This window comes from Pongo abelii, chromosome 4, assembly GCF_028885655.2.
Source record: "Pongo abelii isolate AG06213 chromosome 4, NHGRI_mPonAbe1-v2.0_pri, whole genome shotgun sequence".
Taxonomy (NCBI): domain Eukaryota; kingdom Metazoa; phylum Chordata; class Mammalia; order Primates; family Hominidae; genus Pongo; species Pongo abelii.
Window position 1 is genome coordinate 98,843,067 of NC_071989.2, and position 23,049 is coordinate 98,866,115.

Genomic DNA, 23,049 nt, shown 5'->3' on the forward strand with positions numbered 1-23,049 from the left:
ATAGGTCATAAGTTTCTTAAACTATTCAGGCCAAGGTATACCCAAATTTGTATCATCATTTATTGGTAATAATCACCTGGTTTATACTCAGCTGGTAGGCCCTGGCAGAACCCTATCAGTTAAAATATTGAAAATAGCTACTGTCCAAACCTTGCAGGTGTTCCAGGCTTCCATCCACTGAGGTTAGAAGCATCTCTAGGCTTCCTGTCAGGGATCCTCCAGGATGCTAGTGCAGCACTAGACCTGCAGCCATTCTGATTGTGCAATGCTTATGCCACACTCATTATTAAATATTTTGCATATCACTCCTAGCTCTAATTATTGCTGAAATATTCTATTTTTAACCTGAACCAGTCAGATTCAGGCTGAAATACAGCATTTATTTCAGGTTTTCTTCTAGGAGGTCTCTCACACTTACTATGTTAGAATTTCACTGACAATTTTCTCACATGTAGAGAGAATCCCATGTAAGATAATGAGAGTAGCCAGCAGTAATAGACATGAGCTGCTTGGAGATGCTAGAAAATACGTTTGTGGAGAAGGTTCATATGCATAGAAGCTTTCCAAAATCTGAAACGCATTCTTCTTGGAATGCATAAGCTGGCAAGTGAGCAGAGCTTTGCACAGTGTTGCGATATGACACTTCTCAGTATGTCAGTTATGAGACTGCATTCTCCAGAGTACTGTTTGACTGTTTCTCTGTGACTGACTTGTACATGTTCGTTTGTACAAGCATCTGGTCTCGAGATGTTCCCTGGCACATTTTGAATCATTCCCTATTTCAGAGAGGGGAGTTACAACATGGAATTTGTAGCTAAAAATATATAGTCCATATTCAGACTTAAAGAGCCAGTTGGTTAAAATCATTTTCATTCCTAGCCCCATGTCTTAAGCTGCTAAATGGCTGGGAAATAAGTGATTGAAAGATAGCAACAGTTTCTTCCACCTGTTTTTTAAAAATTGTTATTTGGTGGTCACTAGAGTGTCTTAAACACATAAAACATTTTTCTTATTTAAAAAAACAAACAGTTCTCTCTCTCTCGCTCGCTCTTTTGCTCTCCACCCCACTCTTGCTTTCTATGTGTCTCTCATTGCTATATGTTGAATTTCAGTTTTAAAATTAAAGCCATCTTTTATGAAGAGATTTTCCCAAATGAAAGTAGTTTTTGAGGTATCATAAGAAATGGAACATATTTCTTTGCTCATAGAAAATATAGATTCCATCCCAAATGGAATATTGGATCAAATTAATAATCCCCGTTCAATTCCCACTTAGTATCCAGAAGGGTTCAGTGCAGGTGTCTGCTTAGATACAGTACATATTTAGTCTTGGCTGCTTCCTTTTGAGGATAAACAGCTCTTGAGAAATACACATTGTTAAATAATCAGTTACAGAGCACTAATTGTTTCAAGGCACTCCCTTTGCAATTGCTTTCCAACAGCCAACAGTAATAAGAAATGTCACTTTGTTTCCATTGGAGATTAGCACATGAACTATTCATGAAGAGCGGAAAAGCAGTCTTCCCAGAAAACCCTGGAATAAACATGTAGAAGCCAAGGGAGGCTGAGACTCTATCATTAATTTGTCCCAGAGCCACGTCAAATTCAGTGAAAAAAAAAATCACTACATTTGTTTTGTAGAGTGAGAATTCAGAGAGACTAATGAATGCCTCATGCGCCCTTCAAAACATCCCCAAAGGTTTCTATAACTTCACAAATAAATATATAGAAGCTGAGACAAGGAGGTGTACTTAAATTTTCTTGATCAGGTTGTGCCTCTCTGCGCCGTGTTCAGTAGCATCTGGGCTGGTGAAACACCTCTGTGTTTTTGAGCAACAAGCTAACTCCATTTCACAATGAGTGACAGTGTCTGACATTGCCTGCTCATTAGCCTGTTGATTGGCCAGGCATAGTTCTTTAGATAGACTGCAGGATTTTCACTTTTGTTTCATCTGGGTTCTCTAAATAAAAGTGTCAAGGTCTGATCTGCCAGTAAACATCTTCCACAAATACAGTTTTAGTAATGAGGGGCTTGAACAGACCATACCTTTTCATACCTGGCTTCCTCCTTCCAAACAGGTGCCTCCATTTTTTCTGCTCTAATTCGTGCTATCTTTTAATCTTTTAGGTTTTTTTCCTGTGATTTTTGCATTTTCTGAGCATTCTATGGTCACATTTATTGCATCTTAAACAATGTGTTAATAACATGCTTTTCCTGGGCTCTGTGAGCCTTTACTTTGCCTGCAAAAAGATCTGGCACACTCCATTACTTGAAAGAGCAAACCTACAAGATTTAAACTAAACAAGATGCATACGTCCTCTTTAAAAGAGTTTGGGAGAGCAAAGCAAATGACATTTGGGACTCATTTTTACCTGGTCATTCAGATTCTTTGTCTTCGTGTTAACTGATAATTTTTTCCAGGATCTAAAATTTTATTCTTCTCTCTCATATTACTCAAATGTTGGGGTGGGGAGAATACGTTTTTTTCAAAATACCTTTATATGAATATTTTACACCAACATTTTGTAATGTTCAGCCATCAGATTTAGTAGAAGGTGCATGCAGTTAAGTGTCAAGCAACCTCTATTTTACCAAGCAACGTGAGTTATCCGCTTTTCAGAGGTGCTGATTTTGCCTCTAAATTTTGTCCTGAGGATTGTGTAAAAATATGTGTGTATAAATAAAATCTGTAAACTATGCAATATTTTACAAATGCAAATCATTATAGATGAATAAATGAGCGAAAAGAAGTGTTTATCTCAAGATATATATAAAGAAAACTGAGAGGCCAAAGAGCTGAGACTGTAAACCTAGTCTTTGACTCTTCTCCTATGGCATAGGCTCTCCCCATGAATGGTCGCATTCACCCACAGGTATTTCCTTCATGCGGATCCCGTAGCTCCTCTGTAACTACCATCACATTCCTTGGTTTGCAGTGTAGATCTGTTGTATGTCATTCACCTGCTTTCAGATATGTACCAAATGCCTTTAGGCTCAAGCAGGTAACTTATATGGCTGAAATGTGCTTATTGTGAGACTATAGGGATCAGTGGGAACTGCAAAAGAACTGGAGAACTCACACTCTTCCTAAAAGCACTCAAATGCAAATGAAAAAAGCAAACACTGTGCAGGCCAAGCAAAAGCTATTGCAGGCTAAATTTCCATGGATGGCAGTCAGTGTGCAATCTCAGGATAAGTTCAAATTTTTCCCTCTTAAGAGAATTTATTTTCTTTTGGAGGGCAAATTGAATATAGGCAGACCACCTTGATCCAGTAGAAAATGGGTTTCCACAGCTCAAAGATTACCTTCCCATTGAGGCCTTCCTTTACCTCCTCTAAGAAAGTCAGTTGTTCCATAATTATAGTCCCTCAGTATATTGTGTATATATTCCTAATAAATCCTAGCATATTGTATCCTTAGAAAAAGAAACAGGCTGGGCGCAGTGGCTCATGCCTATAATCCCAGCACTTTGGGAGGCCGAGGTGGATGGATCCCCTGAGGTCAGGAATTCGAGACCAACCTGGCCAACATGGTGAAACTCCATCTCTACTAAAAATATAAAAATTAGCTGGGCATGCTGGCATGTGCCTTTAGTACCAGCTACTCAGGAGGCTGAGGCAGGAGGCTGAGGCAGGAGGCTGAGGCAGTGAGCCGAGATCACGTCACTTTACTCCAGCCTGGGCAACAGAGCAAGACTGCATCTCAAAAAAAAAAAAAAAAAAAAAAAAAAATGCCCGGCCCAGTGGCTCATGCCTGTAATCCCAGCACTTTGGGAAGCCAAGGCAGACAGATCATGTGGTCAGGAGTTTGAGACCAGCCTGGCCGACATAGTGAAACCCCATCTCTACTAAAAATACAAAAAAATTAGCTGGGTGTGGTGGCAGGAGCCTGTAATCCCAGCTACTTGGGAGGCTGAGGCAGGAGAATCATTTGATCCTTGGAGGCAGAAGTTGCAGTGAGCTGAGATTGCACCACCGCACTCCAGCTGGGGCAACAGTGAGAGACTTCATCTCAAAAACACATAACCACACAGAAAGATGGCTGGGTGCAGTGGCTCAAGCCTATAATCCCAGCACTTTGGGAAGCTGAGGTGGGTGGATCACCTGAGGTCAGGAGTTCGAGACCAGCTTGGCCAACATGGTGAAACCCCCTCTCTACCAAAAATACAAAAATTAGCTGGGTGTGGTGGCACACACCTGTAATTGCAGCTACTCAGAAAGGCTGAGGCAGGAGAATTGCTTGAACTGAGGAAGCGGAGGTTGCAGTGAGCCAAGATCACACCACTGCACTCCAGCCTCGGCAACAGAGCAACTCCGTCAAAAGAAAGAAAGGCCAGTGATGGTGAGCATTTTTTCATGTGTTTTTTGGCTGCATAAATGTCTTCTTTTGAGAAGTGTCTGTTCATGTCCTTTGCCCACTTTTTGATGGGGTTGTTTGTTTTTTTCTTGTAAATTTGTTGGAGTTCATTGTAGATTCTGGATATTAGCCCTTTGTCAGATGAGTAGGTTGCGAAAATTTTCTCCCATTTTGTAGGTTGCCTGTTCACTCTGATGGTAGTTTCTTTTGCTGTGCAGAAGCTCTTGAGTTTAATTAGATCCCATTTGTCAATTTTGGCTTTTGTTGCCATTGCTTTTGGTGTTTTAGACATGAAGTCCTTGCCCATGCCTATGTCCTGAATGGTAATGCCTAGGTTTTCTTCTAAGGTTTTTATGGTTTTAGGTCTAACATTTAAGTCTTTAATCCATCTTGAATTGATTTTTGTATAAGGTGTAAGGAAGGGATCCAGTTTCAGCTTTCTCCATATGGCTAGCCAGTTTTCCCAGCACCATTTATTAAATAGGGAATCCTTTCCCCATTTCTTGTTTTTGTCAGGTTTGTCAAAGATCAGATACTTGTAGATATGTGGCATTATTTCTGACGGCTCTGTTGTGTTCCATTGATCTATATCTCTGTTTTGGTACCAGTACCATGCTGTTTTGGTTACTGTAGTCTTGTAGTATAGTTTGAAGTCAGGTAGTGTGATGCCTCCAGCTTTGTTCTTTTTTTTTTTTTTTTTTTTTTTTTTTCTCTTTTTTTTTTTTTCTTCTTTTATTATTATTTATTATTATTAAACTTAAGGTTTTATGGTACATGTGCGCAATGTGCAGGTAAGTTACATATGTATACATGTGCCATGCTGGTGCGCTGCACCCACCAACTCGTCATCTAGCATTAGGTATATCTCCCAGTGCTATCCCTCCCCCCTCCCCCCACCCCACAACAGTCCCCAGAGTGTGATGTTCCCCTTCCTGTGTCCATGTGTTCTCATTGTTCAATTCCCACCTATGAGTGAGAATATGCGGTGTTTGGTTTTTTGTTCTTGCGATAGTTTACTGAGAATGATGATTTCCAATTTCATCCATGTCCCTACAAAGGACGTGAACTCATCATTTTTTATGGCTGCATAGTATTCCATGGTGTATATGTGCCACATTTTCTTAATCCAGTCTATCATTGTTGGACATTTGGGTTGGTTCCAAGTCTTTGCTATTGTGAATAATGCCGCAATAAACATACGTGTGCATGTGTCTTTATAGCAGCATGATTTATAGTCCTTTGGGTATATACCCAGTAATGGGATGGCTGGGTCGAATGGAATTTCTAGTTCTAGATCCCTGAGGAATCGCCACACTGACTTCCACAAGGGTTGAATTAGTTTACAGTCCCACCAACAGTGTAAAAGTGTTCCTATTTCTCCACATCCTCTCCAGCACCTGTTGTTTCCTGACTTTTTAATGATTGCCATTCTAACTGGTGTGAGATGGTATCTCATTGTGGTTTTGATTTGCATTTCTCTGATGGCCAGTGATGGTGAGCATTTTTTCATGTGTTTTTTGGCTGCATAAATGTCTTCTTTTGAGAAGTGTCTGTTCATGTCCTTCGCCCACTTTTTGATGGGGTTGTTTGTTTTTTTCTTGTAAATTTGTTGGAGTTCATTGTAGATTCTGGATATTAGCCCTTTGTCAGATGAGTAGGTTGCGAAAATTTTCTCCCATTTTGTAGGTTGCCTGTTCACTCTGATGGTAGTTTCTTTTGCTGTGCAGAAGCTCTTGAGTTTAATTAGATCCCATTTGTCAATTTTGGCTTTTGTTGCCATTGCTTTTGGTGTTTTAGACATGAAGTCCTTGCCCATGCCTATGTCCTGAATGGTAATGCCTAGGTTTTCTTCTAGGGTTTTTATGGTTTTAGGTCTAACATTTAAGTCTTTAATCCATCTTGAATTGATTTTTGTATAAGGTGTAAGGAAGGGATCCAGTTTCAGCTTTCTACATATGGCTAGCCAGTTTTCCCAGCACCATTTATTAAATAGGGAATCCTTTCCCCATTTCTTGTTTTTGTCAGGTTTGTCAAAGATCAAATACTTGTAGATATGTGGCATTATTTCTGACGGCTCTGTTCTGTTCCATTGATCTATATCTCTGTTTTGGTACCAGTACCATGCTGTTTTGGTTACTGTAGCCTTGTAGTATAGTTTGAAGTCAGGTAGTGTGATGCCTCCAGCTTTGTTCTTTTGGCTTAGGATTGACTTGGCGATGCGGGCTCTTTTTTGGTTCCATATGAACTTTAAAGTAGTTTTTAAGAAAATGTGGCACATATACACCATGGAATACTATGCAGCCATAAAAAATGATGAGTTCATGTCCTTTGTAGGGACATGGATGAAATTGGAAATCATCATTCTCAGTAAACTATCGCAAGAACAAAAAACCAAACACCGCATATTCTCACTCATAGGTGGGAATTGAACAATGAGAACACATGGACACAGGAAGGGGAACATCACACTTCGGGGACTGTTGTGGGGTGGGGGGAGGGGGGAGCGATAGCATTGGGAGGTATACCTAATGCTAGATGACGAGTTGGTGGGTGCAGCGCACCAGCATGGCACATGTATACATATGTAACTTACCTGCACATTGCGCACATGTACCATAAAACCTAAAGTATAATAATAATAATAATAATAATAATAATAAAAGAAAAAAAAAAGAAAGAAAGGGAAGGAGGGAGGGAGGGAGGGAGGAAGGGAAGGAAATGGGTTTCAGGCCATGTGAAGGTTAACCAATCTATTTATAGTTTTCTCTCTCTTGAGACAAAGTGGAAATTTGTTGAGGGGACCCAGGACTCCAGTGAAAGCCTATTGTGTTTTGTAGAAACCTCCCCTCCTTGTCTCTGAACTCCATTTTTTCATTCCCTAATACTATGAGACTCTTGAATTCATTACTGAACTTCTTAGCTTCTGAGCAGCTGCTTTCTGCTTAGTCCCCATAGCCTTTCCTCTTGTGCACAGGCAGCTTCAGAAGTGGAACATGCCGTCATTTCCTTTTTCTTTGGAATCGTGGCCCCTCAAGTCTTGACTGCCTTGGAGGACTTGAACTCTGTTGTTTGTCTCCTCAACCCTGTCAGATTCCTGCAAATCCCAGGCTGCAATTTTCTGTTCAGCTTCTAGGCATCTCACTGTAAACTAGAAAGTCCCTCAGAAGAAAAAAACAATGCTGAATATAGGGCTCCCCAATAAATGGGTTTTGCTTCTCTCCAGGATCCTGGCCCCTCAACCACTGGCTGTTTTGAATACTCTCTGATGCCTTTCAACCCCTGTTTTGTTATTGTTCTTGTTCTTGTGTTATTGGTTTTGTTCATGCTCCTATTTTTGTTATTGTGTAAGTGTGTGTGAAAACATTTTTCTCCAGTTTACATAGTTGTACTCAATGAGGTTAATCTGATGTACACTACTCCATCAGAGCCAGCAGCAAAAATCTCAATACATTTATTTCAACAAATTATATCTAATAATTTTTAACATATACTGATTGCCTACTAATAAATGAAGATATTTAGAGGTGCTGAAATTCATCAGATATTTAGCGGATACCTTTTAAGGCATATACTCCTGGGCCGGCAAGGCTGTGCATGCAACATCTTATGGTCAGCTGATGAACTGTACTTTTTCTCATATATCACCAAAACTAAAACAATAAATATGGAGGTTGAGTAAGATCTTAGAATCTGTAATCCATCAATTGAAGATTGAGATTCAGAAATGATATTTCAGCTTCAGAATGACCACACCTATTTCATAAAACTGAAATAAAACAATAGGAAAAACAGACTGGCCGGGTGCAGTGGCTTATGCCCATAATCCCATCACTTTGGGAGGCCAAGGTGGGCAGATCACTTGAGGCCAGGAGCTCGAGGCCAGTCTGGCTAACATGGTGAAACCCCATCGCTACTAAAAATACAAAAATTAGCTGGACATGGTGGTGGGCGCCTGTAATCCCAGCTACTTGGGAGGCTGAGGCAGAAGGATCACTTGAACACAGGAGGCGGAGCTGGCAGTGAGCTGAGATCATGCCATTGTAACTCCAGCCTGGGTGACAGAGTGAGCCTCCATCTAAAAAAAAAAAAACAAACAACAACAACAACAAAACAGACAAATAACACAAACGGCCACTACAACTAAAGGTACATGCGCCAAATGGATAGCACTCCAGGAAACAGATCTGCCTTCTCAGAATATGGATAGAAAAATGTCAACTACAGTTCTACTGAAAAAAAATATAAAGAGCATGAATTCAAATATAAACTGAGCTTTCTTTTTAAACTCTTTAGATAGATAGGTCTGGGAAGTTTTATTTTCAGTCCTGCAGAATAAACCAATTCCATGTCACTGTTTTCCTCTGCAAATATTTTAAATAATGTTCTCTTTACTTTGAGAAATGGCATGAAATCGCAAATTGAAAATACCTTGAAATACAAATCCTGTCTTATTAATTTTTAGTTTTGTGATTGTAGGCAAATTATGTGCTTTCTCTGAAATTAGGATAGCACTACTTACTTTACAAGGTACCTATGGAAATCAACCAAAGAATGTGAAATTTCCAGCACTTAACTGGTGTGTATTAACATTAACTGCCTTTCTCTTGTCCCTAATATGATACCATACATGCACATGCATTTCATGTAAGATTACTTCACATAGGGTATCATTGAAATCAGTTAGCAGTGTTTTCTCTAATTCCCTTCAGTTAGTCTGATTATTCAGTCTCTTCAGAAGCCCGATGATGTCACAGGCTGCATTTACTAAGCTACCAACTCAGTGATCTTATTTGGAAATAAGACCTCAATGTATGGGTGCTATATAAATGTGAGGTAGACATAAAATCTGCCTGTTATATTTTGTCCTTTGTTACGTAATTAATGTTTTGGGACATGTTGGGCCAGTACCATACTGTCAGTCTTGGAAACTCTCAGTTATAAAGTGGTAATATAGTCAAGCATTGCAAAAAGGGGGCCACTACCCTAGGTGGATAATATTTAATTTGGCATGTGATACTTAGGAAGAAAATTGGTAAAATCAGGATTGGCTCATTACCTTCATAAAGAATTTTCAGGAGGTTTTGTTGCATGTTGATTGCTAGAATAGGGAGTACGCAGAGGAGTACTATGCAGCATCACCTATCAGGAATACAATTATTAGCTAAGACTAAATAATAGTAGGTAAAAAGTAGGTGAAGTGGAATGTTAAGGTGGTCATTTAAAAAGGTTTGCAAGAAAAATCTAATATGTAAGCATTTGAAGAAAACAAAAGAATTTGAATTCATCAGAGTATTCCTCATAGCACAATTGATTATCAAATTTTGTAGTAAAATTTTTATTTGTAAAATTTGTAATATCAAAAATATAAAGTAAATTATACATAGTTTATTGTTTGAACCAATATCATAACACTGGAAATCTTATATTTATTTATTCATTCATTCAGAAACATTAATCTATCCAGACTATGTTCATGTATGTATTTGTAGACTGGTTATTCTATGCCCTCAATATATATTATAATAAAAATCAGAACAAGAACAATAATATTGATTAAGTGTTTATTATGTGGAATTGTACTTATTTCATTAAATCTTTGCAACAACCTGAATGGTAGGAACTTTTATTCCTGCCGTTTTACACATGGAAAAACAAAGGCTTAGAGACTTTTAGGCAAGGTCACATACGCAATAACATATGAGCAGGGATTCTATAATCAGTTTCCTCATCACGCACTGCAACGCTGAAAGAAGAGTACATTTTGTATTATATTGGAAACCTCAGTTTTGCTTTTTACTAAAACCATTTACTCAAATACTACACTGAAAATATTTGAATAACTGTACAATAAATAGCAACTCAAGAGACACAAATGACCACTTCATAGTTAAATGCTAAACTGATGATACTGACAATAATTCCCTATCACTTACTCTGGGTATCATTGGGAAAGTTGCTCAGTTTCTGTAAGCCTCAGGTTCCCTCTTCAAAAAGTGAGAATAATAATAGAACCCACCTTAGGACTAGGACTATTGAGAGGACTGAGTAGTATAAATAATACATGTGAAGCATGGCCGTGTGTGCAAAGCAGCAACAGTGCTCAGAAAATATTAGCTACTCTTATTGTCAGGGTGGTGGTTGCTATCTAGTGTTATTTGTAATTATTCTTAGCAATAATAATAATTTGATAAGTTCACAGGAATATCTAGAAAAGTCGGAGATGGCTTTAGGAAAGATGTGGTCCTTAGCCAGGCTATAAATGTTACCAAATTTGGATGAGTCTAGAGGCAAAGGAAGTCTCTTCAGGTTCTTCAGATAGAAGTCAGGAATGGGAAAATGTACAAGGTGGGGAGAGCATAGTTATCCTTGTCTGGCTGGAATGAAGCTTATGTAGGAGAATAACGGGAAATACTGTTGAAAAGGCCTTGGGGGAGGGGGATGGTCACATGAGCAAAGTCTTTGTGCCACGTTATTATGGGATCTATTTAAACAGTTTAAAGTAATTGGCAAAAAAAAAAACTTCTAAAAAATTATTTTTTGTAAATACCGTAGCCACTGCAATTATTGAATGCTGGCCTTTTGCATTCTATCTATAAAGACAAGTCCAAAGACAGCCACCAGGGAGTTCATTCCGCTGGAGGACAGAACCATTATCACAGATGCTTTTGCTCCTTCCACTGATACTGACTCTGAGAATGAGCTCAGAGCAGCATGAAAGGAATTTACCATAAATAAATAATACATAAATGCGTAAAACACAAACCGTAATTCAGAGTGTGATCTTCTTGAGATCAGGGGCCATGATTTTAAAATCTCCCATGCCTCTCATAGTTGTAACACCTCTTACAGTGCTAAGAACCTACTGAATTGAATTTCTGGAGCACTTTTTTTTTTAAGACACTGCACAAATGAGCACTGAAGTGAAAGAACTTTATCTAATCCTTAAGGCATAGAGAATGGCACCAGTCAGGGGCCCTCTGAACTTGGCACTGCTTGTATCTCTGTGAACTCACAGGGGATTCTCTTTTTTCTTTTCCTGTCTCCACCTCTGTTTCATCAACTAGAACTTATCATTTTCTTCTCCTTTCAACTTCTGTTTTCTATTGCATCCCATTGTTTTCATTTTTCATCTATCTTGATCATTCTCATACATTCACAGCTCTGTTAGTAATCCCACAGATAACTATGTATGACTTGTTCTCTGAGAGAGCAAGCCTTTAGCATACAAGGACTCAACTCTGCTTTAAAAAAGCCAACAAAGTTTTTAAATCCACCTAAAAGTGTTCAGCAGGGAATTTTTTTTATTTTTAGAAGACGTGGTGAATTTTCCAATTCAGTAAGAGCAAAAAGAAATAATAAAACACCCAGATTTGTGCCATTTCAGAATGCCAGTGCGCATTCCTAGTGGCAGTTAATACTGGCAGGTGCTGTGAGGAATCATACATAGGCAACTGGGTTCCTGAAGTCAGCCAAGAGTTGATTGCTTATGTTTTTAGAGCTGTGTGAAGAAGAAAAATGTAGGCACATCACTGCTGTGCAGTCCACGGGAGTCTTAACAGCTGCAGGCCCTGAAGCACTTTGAAAATCGTCCCTAATTGTCTTTTGCCTCTGTGTTACCAACTTATCGCCTACCCCCATGGTGGCTTTCATGCTGTGTGTCACCAGAAGCTAGCCTCTGCTATTTTCTGAGGAAGGAGCTGGCAACTGTTCCAAAGACGAAATCTAAATGTAATCTCCATGGTTGCAGGTAGAAACAAAGAAAATGTTTTAGAACTTTTCTTATCTTGACTTCAGGCATCATACCTCATATTTATCAACTTTGTAGCCAACTTTAGGGCAAACATTAAGAAATAAAAAACCACACACATCCACTTCTCCTTTGGCCCTCAAAAGTCTCTCCATTGGCATGACTTTGTATCTTTATATTGGCAAATACTTGGCTCAATTATAGAAGTTATAGATCTTCCTCACTAGCACAAGTCTTTTCCAGCCCAAACAGCTTTTGGATTTGCAGACAGAAGGACAGCAAAGACTGCAGCACTTTGGCTTTGCTTGGTCTTTCGGACCCTTTTGGCAAAGGAAAATGGTTCTTAGTAGTGAGTGCCTATCCAGCCTTAGGCAGCTCACAGGCAACTAGAAAAAGTGCAGAAAAGGTGAGACTAGTAAGAACGAAATCTTGCTAGAGAGCTACTGACAAGAACATAGCACTTACACCAGGTGATCACTTGGATACTCAGGGTGATTACACCAGATGCTGCAAACTCCTGTGTCTACAAAGGCTGGAAGCAGACTCGCCTAGAGCCTGTGGTCAAGTGGGAGTGTGCCTTGTAAAGGGGGATGAAGGGGGATAAAGGGGCAGCAGCTATGTGGCTTCGGTTAAACATTTACTGGACAGAAAGCAGATCCAGTGTCAGCCAGATCTTCTGATTTTTCTACAGAAGCCAGAAACCAGATTTTTTTATATGAAACCTCCTAATTTGTGAATGGTGGCAAGTATTTAAGACAACTTTTAAACACTATGCGGGCCAGTCAAAACCTGTCGGCAGGCAGTATTCAAGCTGCCAGTTTGTGGCCTCTGGCTTACCTAATAGGCATTCCCTCATAGTCCATGTGCATCAGGAAGAAGAAATTTTTCCAGCTTTGTCTATCTTTTACAAATTTTCTACGCTGACATTTTTTTTTTCTAACCAGAGTTGTTTTCAGAGCTTTTGGACCCCTTTTCTGAACATAGTCTGGAACAAACCCCAGCTCCCAGGGTGGCCTCAGGATGATCCATCCCCTCGAGTGACCTCAAGTCCATAGCTGATCTGAGAAGAGAGGAGGGAGAGTCTGGACATTTGGGGCCTGTTGTAGACTAGTACAAAACACTGGACTCCACCTGGCTCAGTACTACAGATGCAGGGTAGGCAAAAAGTCACTCATTCTAAGTCAGGCCAGAACCTCTTTAGCCGTGCTTGGCAATGTGGAGTATAGCTGTACAGAAGGGAATGAGATGCTGTGGGAGACAGAAGAGATATGAAAGTATAGAATGGGGCCAGGCACTATGGCTCACGCCTGTAATCCCAGCACTTCGGGAGGCCAAGGTGGGTGGGTCACTTGAGGTCAGGAGTTCGAGACCAGCCTGGCCAACATGATAAAACCCCATTTCTACTAAAAATACCAAAATTAGCCTGGCGTGGTAGCAGACACCTGTAATCCCAGCTACTCGGGAGGCTGAGGTAGGAGAATCGCTTCCTGGAAGAGGAGGCTGCAGTGAGCCAAGATCATGCCATTGCACTCTAGCCTGGGCAACAGAATAAGACTCTGGCTCAAAAAAAAAAAAATAAAAAAGGAAAGTACAGAGTAGAATGGGGAGTATAGGGGAACACTATTTATTTCTAGTCCTCAACTGTAAGAAAAATAAATCAAAAGTAGAGGTGCTAAATCATGAGACCATGGGAGATGCTCAGTGCTCCTTTCTAACTTGTTCCATGAATGCACCCGTCCGTATACCAGACTACTGGAAATCTTCACCACAACCAGAAGCCGTGCCAGGGGTGCAGTGGCTAGGATGGAGACAACAGGTTATTTTTGTTCCAAGTGAAACAATAGGCCAAGTGAACAGGTAAATACATGGGGCAACTCAAAAGGGATGTCAGCCCCGGAGCTGATGGGTGTGTTTCTTCTTTATGGTGTGAGAGTTGAGCCAGAAGTCTGAGTAACCAAGTCAGGACCTGCAGTTTGGGCAAGATTCGAGCTGCGGTTCAGAAACACAGCATTGGAGACAAAAGCAAGTCCTGCATGTCCAGTGTCATCTGGGCCTTGTGGTTTTTTCCTTTGTTCCTTTTTATAATGGATTTTTTTTTCCCAGAGAGGAGAAGATGACATCAGCCAAATATGAGATACAGGCTCAACTAATTAAATATTTTTTGGTTTATTTACTTGTGATTTTAAAAGAATATGAAGCATGCTTGGGAGACATTTGTGTCTGGAAAGAGTTGAGCAACTCTAAAGCCGTAGCATGCAGCAATTGGTGAAAAATTGCTAAATTATGTTTCTTTTTTTTCTGCGAAATGTCAAATGTTGTTCTTTTGCTTCTATAAAGGTCAGTATGGTTTAAAGAGAAGAAAAAAAAAAAAACTTGGACCATTAACTTGTTATTGAACTTCAAAAGTGTTGTATTTACCAGTAAAAATAAATCTAAAAATGTTTTGGTGGCTCTGAAACAAGAAAGACTAGATTGTAATCAAATTAGTGAATTTCTGGTACTTTCCTCTTCTTTCTGGGTCTTTCCGTGAAAAACAACAAGGAGAAAACTAATTCAACAGCAAAAGTTGTTTATAAATACTCTGTATGTTGCTTATTTGTGGAATATGAGTTACCGCACTAGATGAGTGGGGTGTCATAATTTTTCTCTCATGCTTTTCTGCCCTTTGATGTTCTTGAACAAGAATATAACTGTGGAAATATAATTCTTTTAACGAATACATTTCACAGTGGCATTTCCCAAATGGTAACAAGGGACTTACTCCTTCAGCAGAAAAGTCATCTCCTTTTTATAACTGATGATGTATTTGTACACACACAAACACACATAAAGAAAAACAGAAAGTCCTATTTGTTCAAGTTTATTTTCTAATAGCCATTGTTATTTATTAGCACTCTCTGCTCTAGTCATAGCACATTACTACTTCATACCTCTTTTTGGGAAAATTATTTTGGGGGAAAAAATAAAATAGCATTACTTAACAGTGTGAAACCATAAGTTTTTATTGGATTGTATCTTATAATCTTATTTCAAAGGCAGAGGGTAGGCTGGCAAAATGTAGGCCGGGAAATGATGATTGTTGTCACTGACAGAACACATACTAGTGACATTTTCAAAATAGAATATGCAAAAGTTTATCTTTAGTAGCTCTGCACCCAACTGCCAATGTTTTTCTCTTTCTCTTGCCCCCTCCCCACTACTCTCTAGCTTGTGTTCTTTTGCTAAGCTTGGCTTACTCTCAGTTAATCCCTGCGAAAGATTTCACGGTGCTAGTGTCAGATATGCTTCCTGCCAGGATACTGGCATTTTAAAGAGGGACTCCTAGACTTCCTGCCTGTTTCTCCTACTCCTGGAGTGAAAGTGAACATACAAAAATCAATTTCCCCTGTTCATCCTTTTTCCATGGCATTAGGAAGCACAGCCTCTCCACCATGCTCCTGGATTCCAATCCTGGCTCTGCTACTTGCTAGTCCTATGATCATGGGCCAGTTACTTAACATCCTTGTGTCTCAGTTTCCTTATCTGTAAAGTGAAAAAGATGGTTATCTCACAGGGTTGTTGGGAGACTGAATGAGATAATATACGTAAAACATGTAAAAGAGTGGCTATACATAATAAATACCCAATAACTGTTCATTATTATGTTATTACTATTATTCTGTCTTAGTCCATTCAGGTTGCTCTAGCAAATATAAGGGTAATTTATAAACAACAGAAACTTATAGCTCATAGTTCTGGAGGCTGGGATGTCCAAGATCAAAGTGCCAGCAGATTTGGTATCTAGTGAGGGCCTGTTTCTCGTAGATGGTGCCTTCTCTGTGTCCTTACCTGGCAGAAGAGCAAAGGGAAAAGGGGGCTAACAAGCTCCCTCAGGCCATTTCATATCAGCACTAATCCCATTGATGAGGGTAGAACCCTCATGACCTAATCACTTCCTAAGGCCCCACCTTTTAATACCACCACAATGGGGATTAGGTTTCAACATGAATTTTGGAGGCATTGCCAAACCATGGCAATTCCCAACATTACCATCCTTGTTTTATAAATCTCGTTTTCTGAATTGACTTATAATTACTTCTCCATTCCCTGAGCTAAGTATTTATTGTATTAGAGCCAGAAGATGCTTCATTTAAATTAATTAATGTATTTATTTATCTATTCTGTTGCAGGAACTGTTGTATGTGCTTTGGCTAAATCACAAAATAGACAAAATATCTGTCTGTTAGCAAAACGTACAAAAATGCCTGCTCTTGAGAAACATATATCCTCGCAGGGAGTGGAGGGTGGGTGAGGTGGAGACAATAGATAGATAATTCAAATAAACATGACTAAATTATGTAGCATGTTAGAAGATAATAAATTCCAAGTCCAGGAGAGCGAAGGACAGGCCAGTAGGATACATTTTAAATAGTTGGCCAAGGAGAAGGCCTTGAAACGTTTGAGAAGGCCATTAATGAGCACGGGTAGAAGGAAGCCAGGGAGAGTTTCAGTGTCCATCTTCAGTTGCTTTTACTTCCTTTCATGATTCACATAGTTATTTTTAAACATTTTTACTGAGTAGAATTTTTTTGTACGTATTATTTCTGAGTACCATTATTCATTACAGTGAGTTCCATAACATTACTAGTACCACAAAGATAATATCTTTGAGACTAAACCTTTTGGTCTATTTTTTGGCCTTATCCTAAAATTTTCTATTGTGTTTATTATCTGGTATATTTGAATTTATCTCTCCAAAATCACCACAAAATAAAATTGTTAAATGTTTGTCTTGTTTTTCTCTCACCATTAAGTGGGGTTAATATTAGGTTCATTAGGTAAGATTTCATTTTAAATTGTGGCCATCTGGTATTGCTACATCAAAAGGAAGTTAAAATTTGCTTGCCTAACATCACTTACCAATGTAGTTGTACTGTGAGCAAAAACAGAGCGAAAATAGTTTATCTGGAGATTGAAAATTCCCAGTGTTGACTTTAGCATGACTGCAAAAAACTCGTAACCCTCTAGTGAAGACCCCCGAAGTTAACATGAAGGATAGAAAAAATGACGGATGGGACAAAAGCAAACTTCATGGTAAAATGTGGAAGTATTCCTCAAAAAAGGCTGTTCATAATAAACTTGGGTATTTTAGTTACAGCGTCAGAAAGAAAAATTTTACGTTGATTTATTTAGTTCAGAGAAATTACATAAAAATATAAAACTGTAAACTTTTCTACAATGCTCTCTTTTATTTGAGCTTGTATGATTTTTTCTAATTAATTTCTAAAGACATTTTAACTATTGAATACTAAAATGAACTATCACTTCAAAAGTGAGATTTAAGAATCTCTAGAACTATGCTGTTTGTATTTATAAGACAGAGGAGAAGGGGTAAGAGAGAGAGCCAAAGACAGTCCCTTGGAGACTTGGGGTTTCAGCAACTGTGCCACGGGGCAGTGCAGACCTCCGAGTGACCAGGTTTTCAGTCCAGGATCTTCAAGACTATCTGCAGTAAAGCCAGCAGAGTGGACGGAGGGGAAGTCACACACTGCTTTTCTTTCTTCTTCCTATTGCATGTATTCTCAACACTCAGGACTTGCCTCCCCTGAATGGATGAGAGTGGAGAAGCACAGAGGTTGACATCCCCTAAACTTGTACGAGAGTCTTTTAAACTCTGCTGCTGACATGATGTACAAACAGTGGTCTCTAAAAGTGCATTTCATTCACTTTGGGTAGGTCATGCATTATAATATCATTTCCCCCAAAAAGTAGCTATTACTATTACTTCCTTGAAAGGGCCAGGAATATACTTGGAAGATACAGTGAGAGCTACAGTCTGGAGCATCACAGCACAGAGCTGTTGCCTGATCCCTGAAAGCACATTGACAATCCCTAAGGTCCACAGAGAATCCAGGTGACACTAGTCTTGGGCAAATCACAGCATAGAGTTAGACTTGGAATCAGACAGGCCTAAGTTTGAATTCCAGGTAGAGTGCCATCCCTAAATCCCAGTAAATGAAATAACACATAATATGCTTAGCCCAGTGCTTGCCACACAGTAAACACTCAGTAAAGGGTTGCTTTATTATTTTTTTTCAAAGGAATAAGGAAGAGAAGAGTTGCACGGCCTTAAATAATTCTCCAAATTTATTTTGAGTGAATGCATTTTGTGCTAGAGCTTTTCATTGGTAACCAGATCAACAGAGCTTAGAAATCACTATTTTGAGGTATATCAGATGAAATGAACACATGCAGTGATTATGTTCATATTTGATACAGAGGGATTTTATTTCATTGTCATCTTCCTTCTACCATGCTATATGCATCTGTAATTCTGTTTTCCTTTTTAAAATGTTTTCAAACCTTACCTTTCTTTGGAATCCAGCTTTAAATGGACTACTTCCTTGAAGCTTTCCATGCCCGTTCTAGTTTATAGTAACATCTTCTGATGCAACCCCCACCTCATTGCATTCCATATTTTCACTCATTTGGCACCTCATCATACATTGCCTGGGGCAGTTCCCTAACCAGTTCCCTGAAGACTCACTCTCTTGGTTCTTTTGTACTGCCTGTAAAGCTTAATTCAGAGCTGGCACAGGGTTCCCAGTAAATTCTTGTTGAATTAAATCTCTTATTTGAAATTTCCAATGCCTCCACTCCCCTTCCACAAATTCTCTCAATGTAGGGAAATCTCTTTAGATGACTAACCAGTGTTAACACCTCAACCCAAACTGACATTTTCAAATTATTTAGATGCTTCATAATTTTCCAGTGTGTTCTACCAAAACAATGTTTACATGAAAAGAACATAATTATCCAACATTTTTCCTAAGACTATGGTAAAAGCCAGCAGCATTGTCCCACTTAGAGGAGCTAAAATAGCTAAAGGTTACATGCTTTGCCTCACTCAAATAATAGACTTAGTGAAGGGGGTAGAAGTAGAAACGAGGTCAGCCCCCCAGAGCAGTCTGGTGGCCTTGAGCAACCAGGAAGGTAAAGCCGGTACCTCAGTTAAATCACCAAGTTTACTGGAAGTGCATATTTTTCATGTGCCAAATTCAGTAAGTCATGGAGCAAATGTTTATTTTGCTATGCTTTGAAAAGTTGCTTTGCTCCTTGTAAGTTTTCTCAGTGGAAGGGTTCCAAGTTATGACTTAATCTATGTTTGCAGCATTGCACTGGAAACAGGATTCGTCTGTGAAATGGCTCTGTCATTTGTGGACCACTTCTGTAGGGAGATTGTGGGTTTAGGAAGAGCGGAAGCAACAGCAGATATGCCTGGTGTTTGAATGGATGTGCCTCTCTCGGAGGCAGCAAGCAGCATACCCATATTATAAAGTTTTTGATTTTCTAACATCTGAAGACAGGCATCCAGCCTTGCAGAACAGCCAGGTGTCTGTTCTATAGACTACAGTTCCTTGTTTCCAGAATTACAGTAACCAAATAATACACAAGGTCACCTGATTGCACTTCCCAACAACCTGAACAAAGAGCACCTTTGCGCTTTCTAATAGGTGCTGTACCAGGCTCTTTGTAATCTGCCTTAGGTCAGAGAAGAACAAGCCATTACCAGTATGGGAGTCCATCCCCAGTCAGGGCTAGTTGCTTGTATCCCTTGAATACTCTGCAGGCATCCCACAAGACATTTGAGACTTCATATTTGTTAAATAATAGAAATCTGGCTGGCCTAGTGGCTCATGCCTGTAATGCGAACACTTTGGGAGGCTGATGTGGGCAGGTCGCTTGAGGCCAGGAGTTTGAGACCAGCCTGGGCAACATAGTGACATGTTGTCTCTACAAAAAAATTTAAAAATTAACTAGGCATGGTAGTGTGCCTGTAGTCCCAGCTACTCCAGAGGCTGAGGCAGGAAGATCGCTTGAGCCCAGTAATTCAAGGCTACAGTTAGCTCTGATCCTGCCACTGCACTCCTGTCTTGGTAAAGGAGCTAAACCCTGTCTCACAAAAAAAAAAAAAAAAAAAATCTTACTAGAGATTTGGGTTATTACAAAAGGGATCACTTAAAGACTTTATGTCTTAGAGACATATTTCTTCAGCTGGATAAACAGTCCATATAATCACACAGTAGACAAAGCAAAAGGAAGATCTTAGTGACAGCTTAAATCCAGGATAAGAAATTAGGAAGCTGCCTTTATAGAGACACCAGTACTTGCCCTGAACCATTTTAATTCTCCTCTGTTTTCATAATACAAATTTGGGATGTTTTCAAATTTAACAGACCAACAGTGCTGTTGATTCATAACCTAAACAAGCTTGTTAACCCTTTCCAAAATAAAGTCACTCTGCTTCTTGAACTCACGAGAGGTATGCTAGTTTTACAAGTCTTCAGAGTTTATTATGTTCCCTGGAAGTGTGTCTCTTTGTGTTAAATCTAATCGCTCTGGTTAGTATTTTAATTTTAAACAATCAACAGCCTTGTCCTCAAAAGCAAAATGAAAGAAAACAAGCCTTTGGACATGTTGTCTGATCTGCTTGCAATCTTTCTCCCAATGCCCTCCCCTCCCTCTCTCTGCCTCCTGCCTAGCTTTCTGCTTGTCTTTTTAAACTCTCCAAAGTCAAATCTTTCAAGGGAGCTTCTCTCTTGGGCCCCAACTACCCCTAGATTTATTGTCTCTGAACTCCTGCAATATAATATTTTCCCCTTATCACAGCATTTATGTATAGACAGTCCCTGAATTAGAACGACTTAAGATTTTTCAACTTTATGATGGGTTTATCAGAGTAGCAAATGCATTTGGATTTACAATATTTTCAACCAAAAATGGGTTTATTGAGATGTAGCCCCATTGTAAGTCTAGAAACATCTGTAATGTAATTATTTTTGTCTTTCCCTCACTGAACTAGCCACTTGAAGACAGGTGCTATGTGTTTAACCTCTGTGTTCCAACCCTAACAATGCTTGTTCTCAGTAAATGTTTAATGATTGAATGGATCCCTGGATGAATAAATACTTGGATGAATGCTAAGAAGAATGAAAGGCTTATTGTACCTTTCCAACATGTTGACTTATGTTGGCACATCCTAAATTTAAATGACTTCTCTACCACCACCATCCCCATACACACCCTGGAAAAAATAGTAATAGCATGGGTGGCAGGGGGAGGGGGGCAGGTAATTCTACTGTCCTTGCAGCAAGTTAATAATGGCCACATTAATTCCAGAATGGTCTATCCTGTGTTCCCAATACATAGCATCATTGTTCACTCTCAGGCAAATCAGGCAGGACAGGATTCACTGGGAAATAAATGCTCTTTTTAAGTTCCTGGAGGATTATTATAGGATACAGTGAGGCAAAGATTCTTTAATGTTGGAAAAATGAAACAGTACCTCTGTAATTAAAGCCAAAAGCCGTAGTGTAAATGAGGAAAAATGGTAATCAGCCTAAGCTAGGAAAAACCTTGGTTCAAAATACTTAATTTTCTCTGTACTAAGAAATCAATGCATGCTTGTGGGTGTTTTAAGATCAAAATGATTTAGAATGTTTTCCTGTGGCATTTATGAGTTAGAACAGAGAGTTAGAACTATCTCTGAAATTCATTTCCTTTCTTTGTAAACAAATATGGTTAACATTTACTAGAGGTGTTCATTCTTCTCTAACACATATGATTTTGATGTATGTTGCAAGAACAGCAAAAATCATTATTAAACATCTACTTTTAAATTTTCTCCCCACTGTGATTATCTGTCATGCAGGCCATGAGCAGGCTAAATTAGAAAGCATTTTGGAAAAGGTAGAGTTCTCCCCTGCCTATGAGTTCTATAATTACTTGCCGTTATTGTATTCACCACTAGTTTAATGATGGGTAGGGTATGGTATTGTTTGTTGGTTTTCTCTCAAGTATATTTTAAAGTCTGCCTTTATTTGGGCGACATCATAGATCAAAGTTTGATCCTTAGTTTTACAGGCTCAAAAACAACTTCATTTCAACAATACTGTGCAGAAAGCTGACCACTACTCAAGTATTCATGATGTATTAATTTACGATTGGATTTATGCTTGGCTGAAGAAATGGATTAGTTGTCTATAGAAAGTAAAATTCAAAGGTTGAAGCTTCTTTGTGATATGCTCCAAGAGGAGACAGAATGTAAGTTCTGCAACTATGTTGTTCTTTTCAACTATTAAAAAAAATCAAATTTTAATGCTAGAAATACTTTCTTTGACATGATCCAGTCTACGGCACACCTTGATTCTGCAGAAGAGGAAATTGGAACCCTGAGTTTTTAGCACTATTTACTGTCAGAGCTGAGACTGGAGTTCAACTGAGACTAGAGTCCAAGAGTACACAGATCTCTATTCAAGTACTACCCTTCTTATGTAGTCATAATTGTAATAAGAAAAGAAAAAGAATTTTTAAGAAATACTCTTCTTAGACATTGGCCTATTTGAGAGATCTGTGTACTTCTCATAACCCTTGCTGCCTCCCTGATTTTGGAGTGGGATTGGTGGTCAGAAGTTGGAACTACAGATAATCCAAATTTTTTAGTGACTATAAAACAAAATATGAAAAAAATGCTCTGTAAAATTAGAGAAAAATTAAATAGGAAAAAAGGGATATTTCCATCAAGCTAAAGTCATCTGATAACACCCCTTTCTCTCCACTTTGGGAGATAAACTGGTATACTTTTAAATTAAAAAAAAAAAATGAGGCCAGGCACGGTGGCTCATGCCTGTAATCCCAGCACTTTGGGAAGCTGAGGTGGGTGGATCACTTGAGGTCAGGAGTTCAAGACTAGCCTGGCCAACTTGGTGAAACCCTGTCTCTACTAAAAATATAAAAATTAGCCAGGTGTGGTGGTGGGCAGCTCTACTTGGGAGGCTGAGGCAGGAGAATTGCTTGAACCCGGGAGGCAGAGGTTGCAGTGAGCCAAGATTGTGCCATTGCACTCCAGCCTGGGCAACAAGAGTGAAACTCCATCTCAAAAAAAAAAAAAAGACTTGATGTCTT

The 23,049-nt window shown here is 39.2% G+C and overlaps 1 protein-coding gene across 9 annotated transcripts in view; it reads left to right on the forward strand.

Moving 5' to 3' along the window:
* ADGRV1 (adhesion G protein-coupled receptor V1) overlaps positions 1-23,049 on the forward strand; it is a 583,931-nt gene that overhangs the window by 526,841 nt on the left and 34,041 nt on the right. Inside the window, exon 88 of one of the 9 annotated variants that reach the window (XM_054555741.2) lies at positions 7,333-13,706. The exons of the other annotated variants lie outside the window; for them this stretch is intronic. Coding sequence (XP_054411716.1) covers positions 7,333-7,491 — 159 coding nt within the window. The 3' untranslated portion in view covers positions 7,492-13,706. Of the gene's footprint in view, positions 1-7,332; positions 13,707-23,049 lie in introns of those variants that run through there. 9 annotated transcript variants of the gene reach the window in all.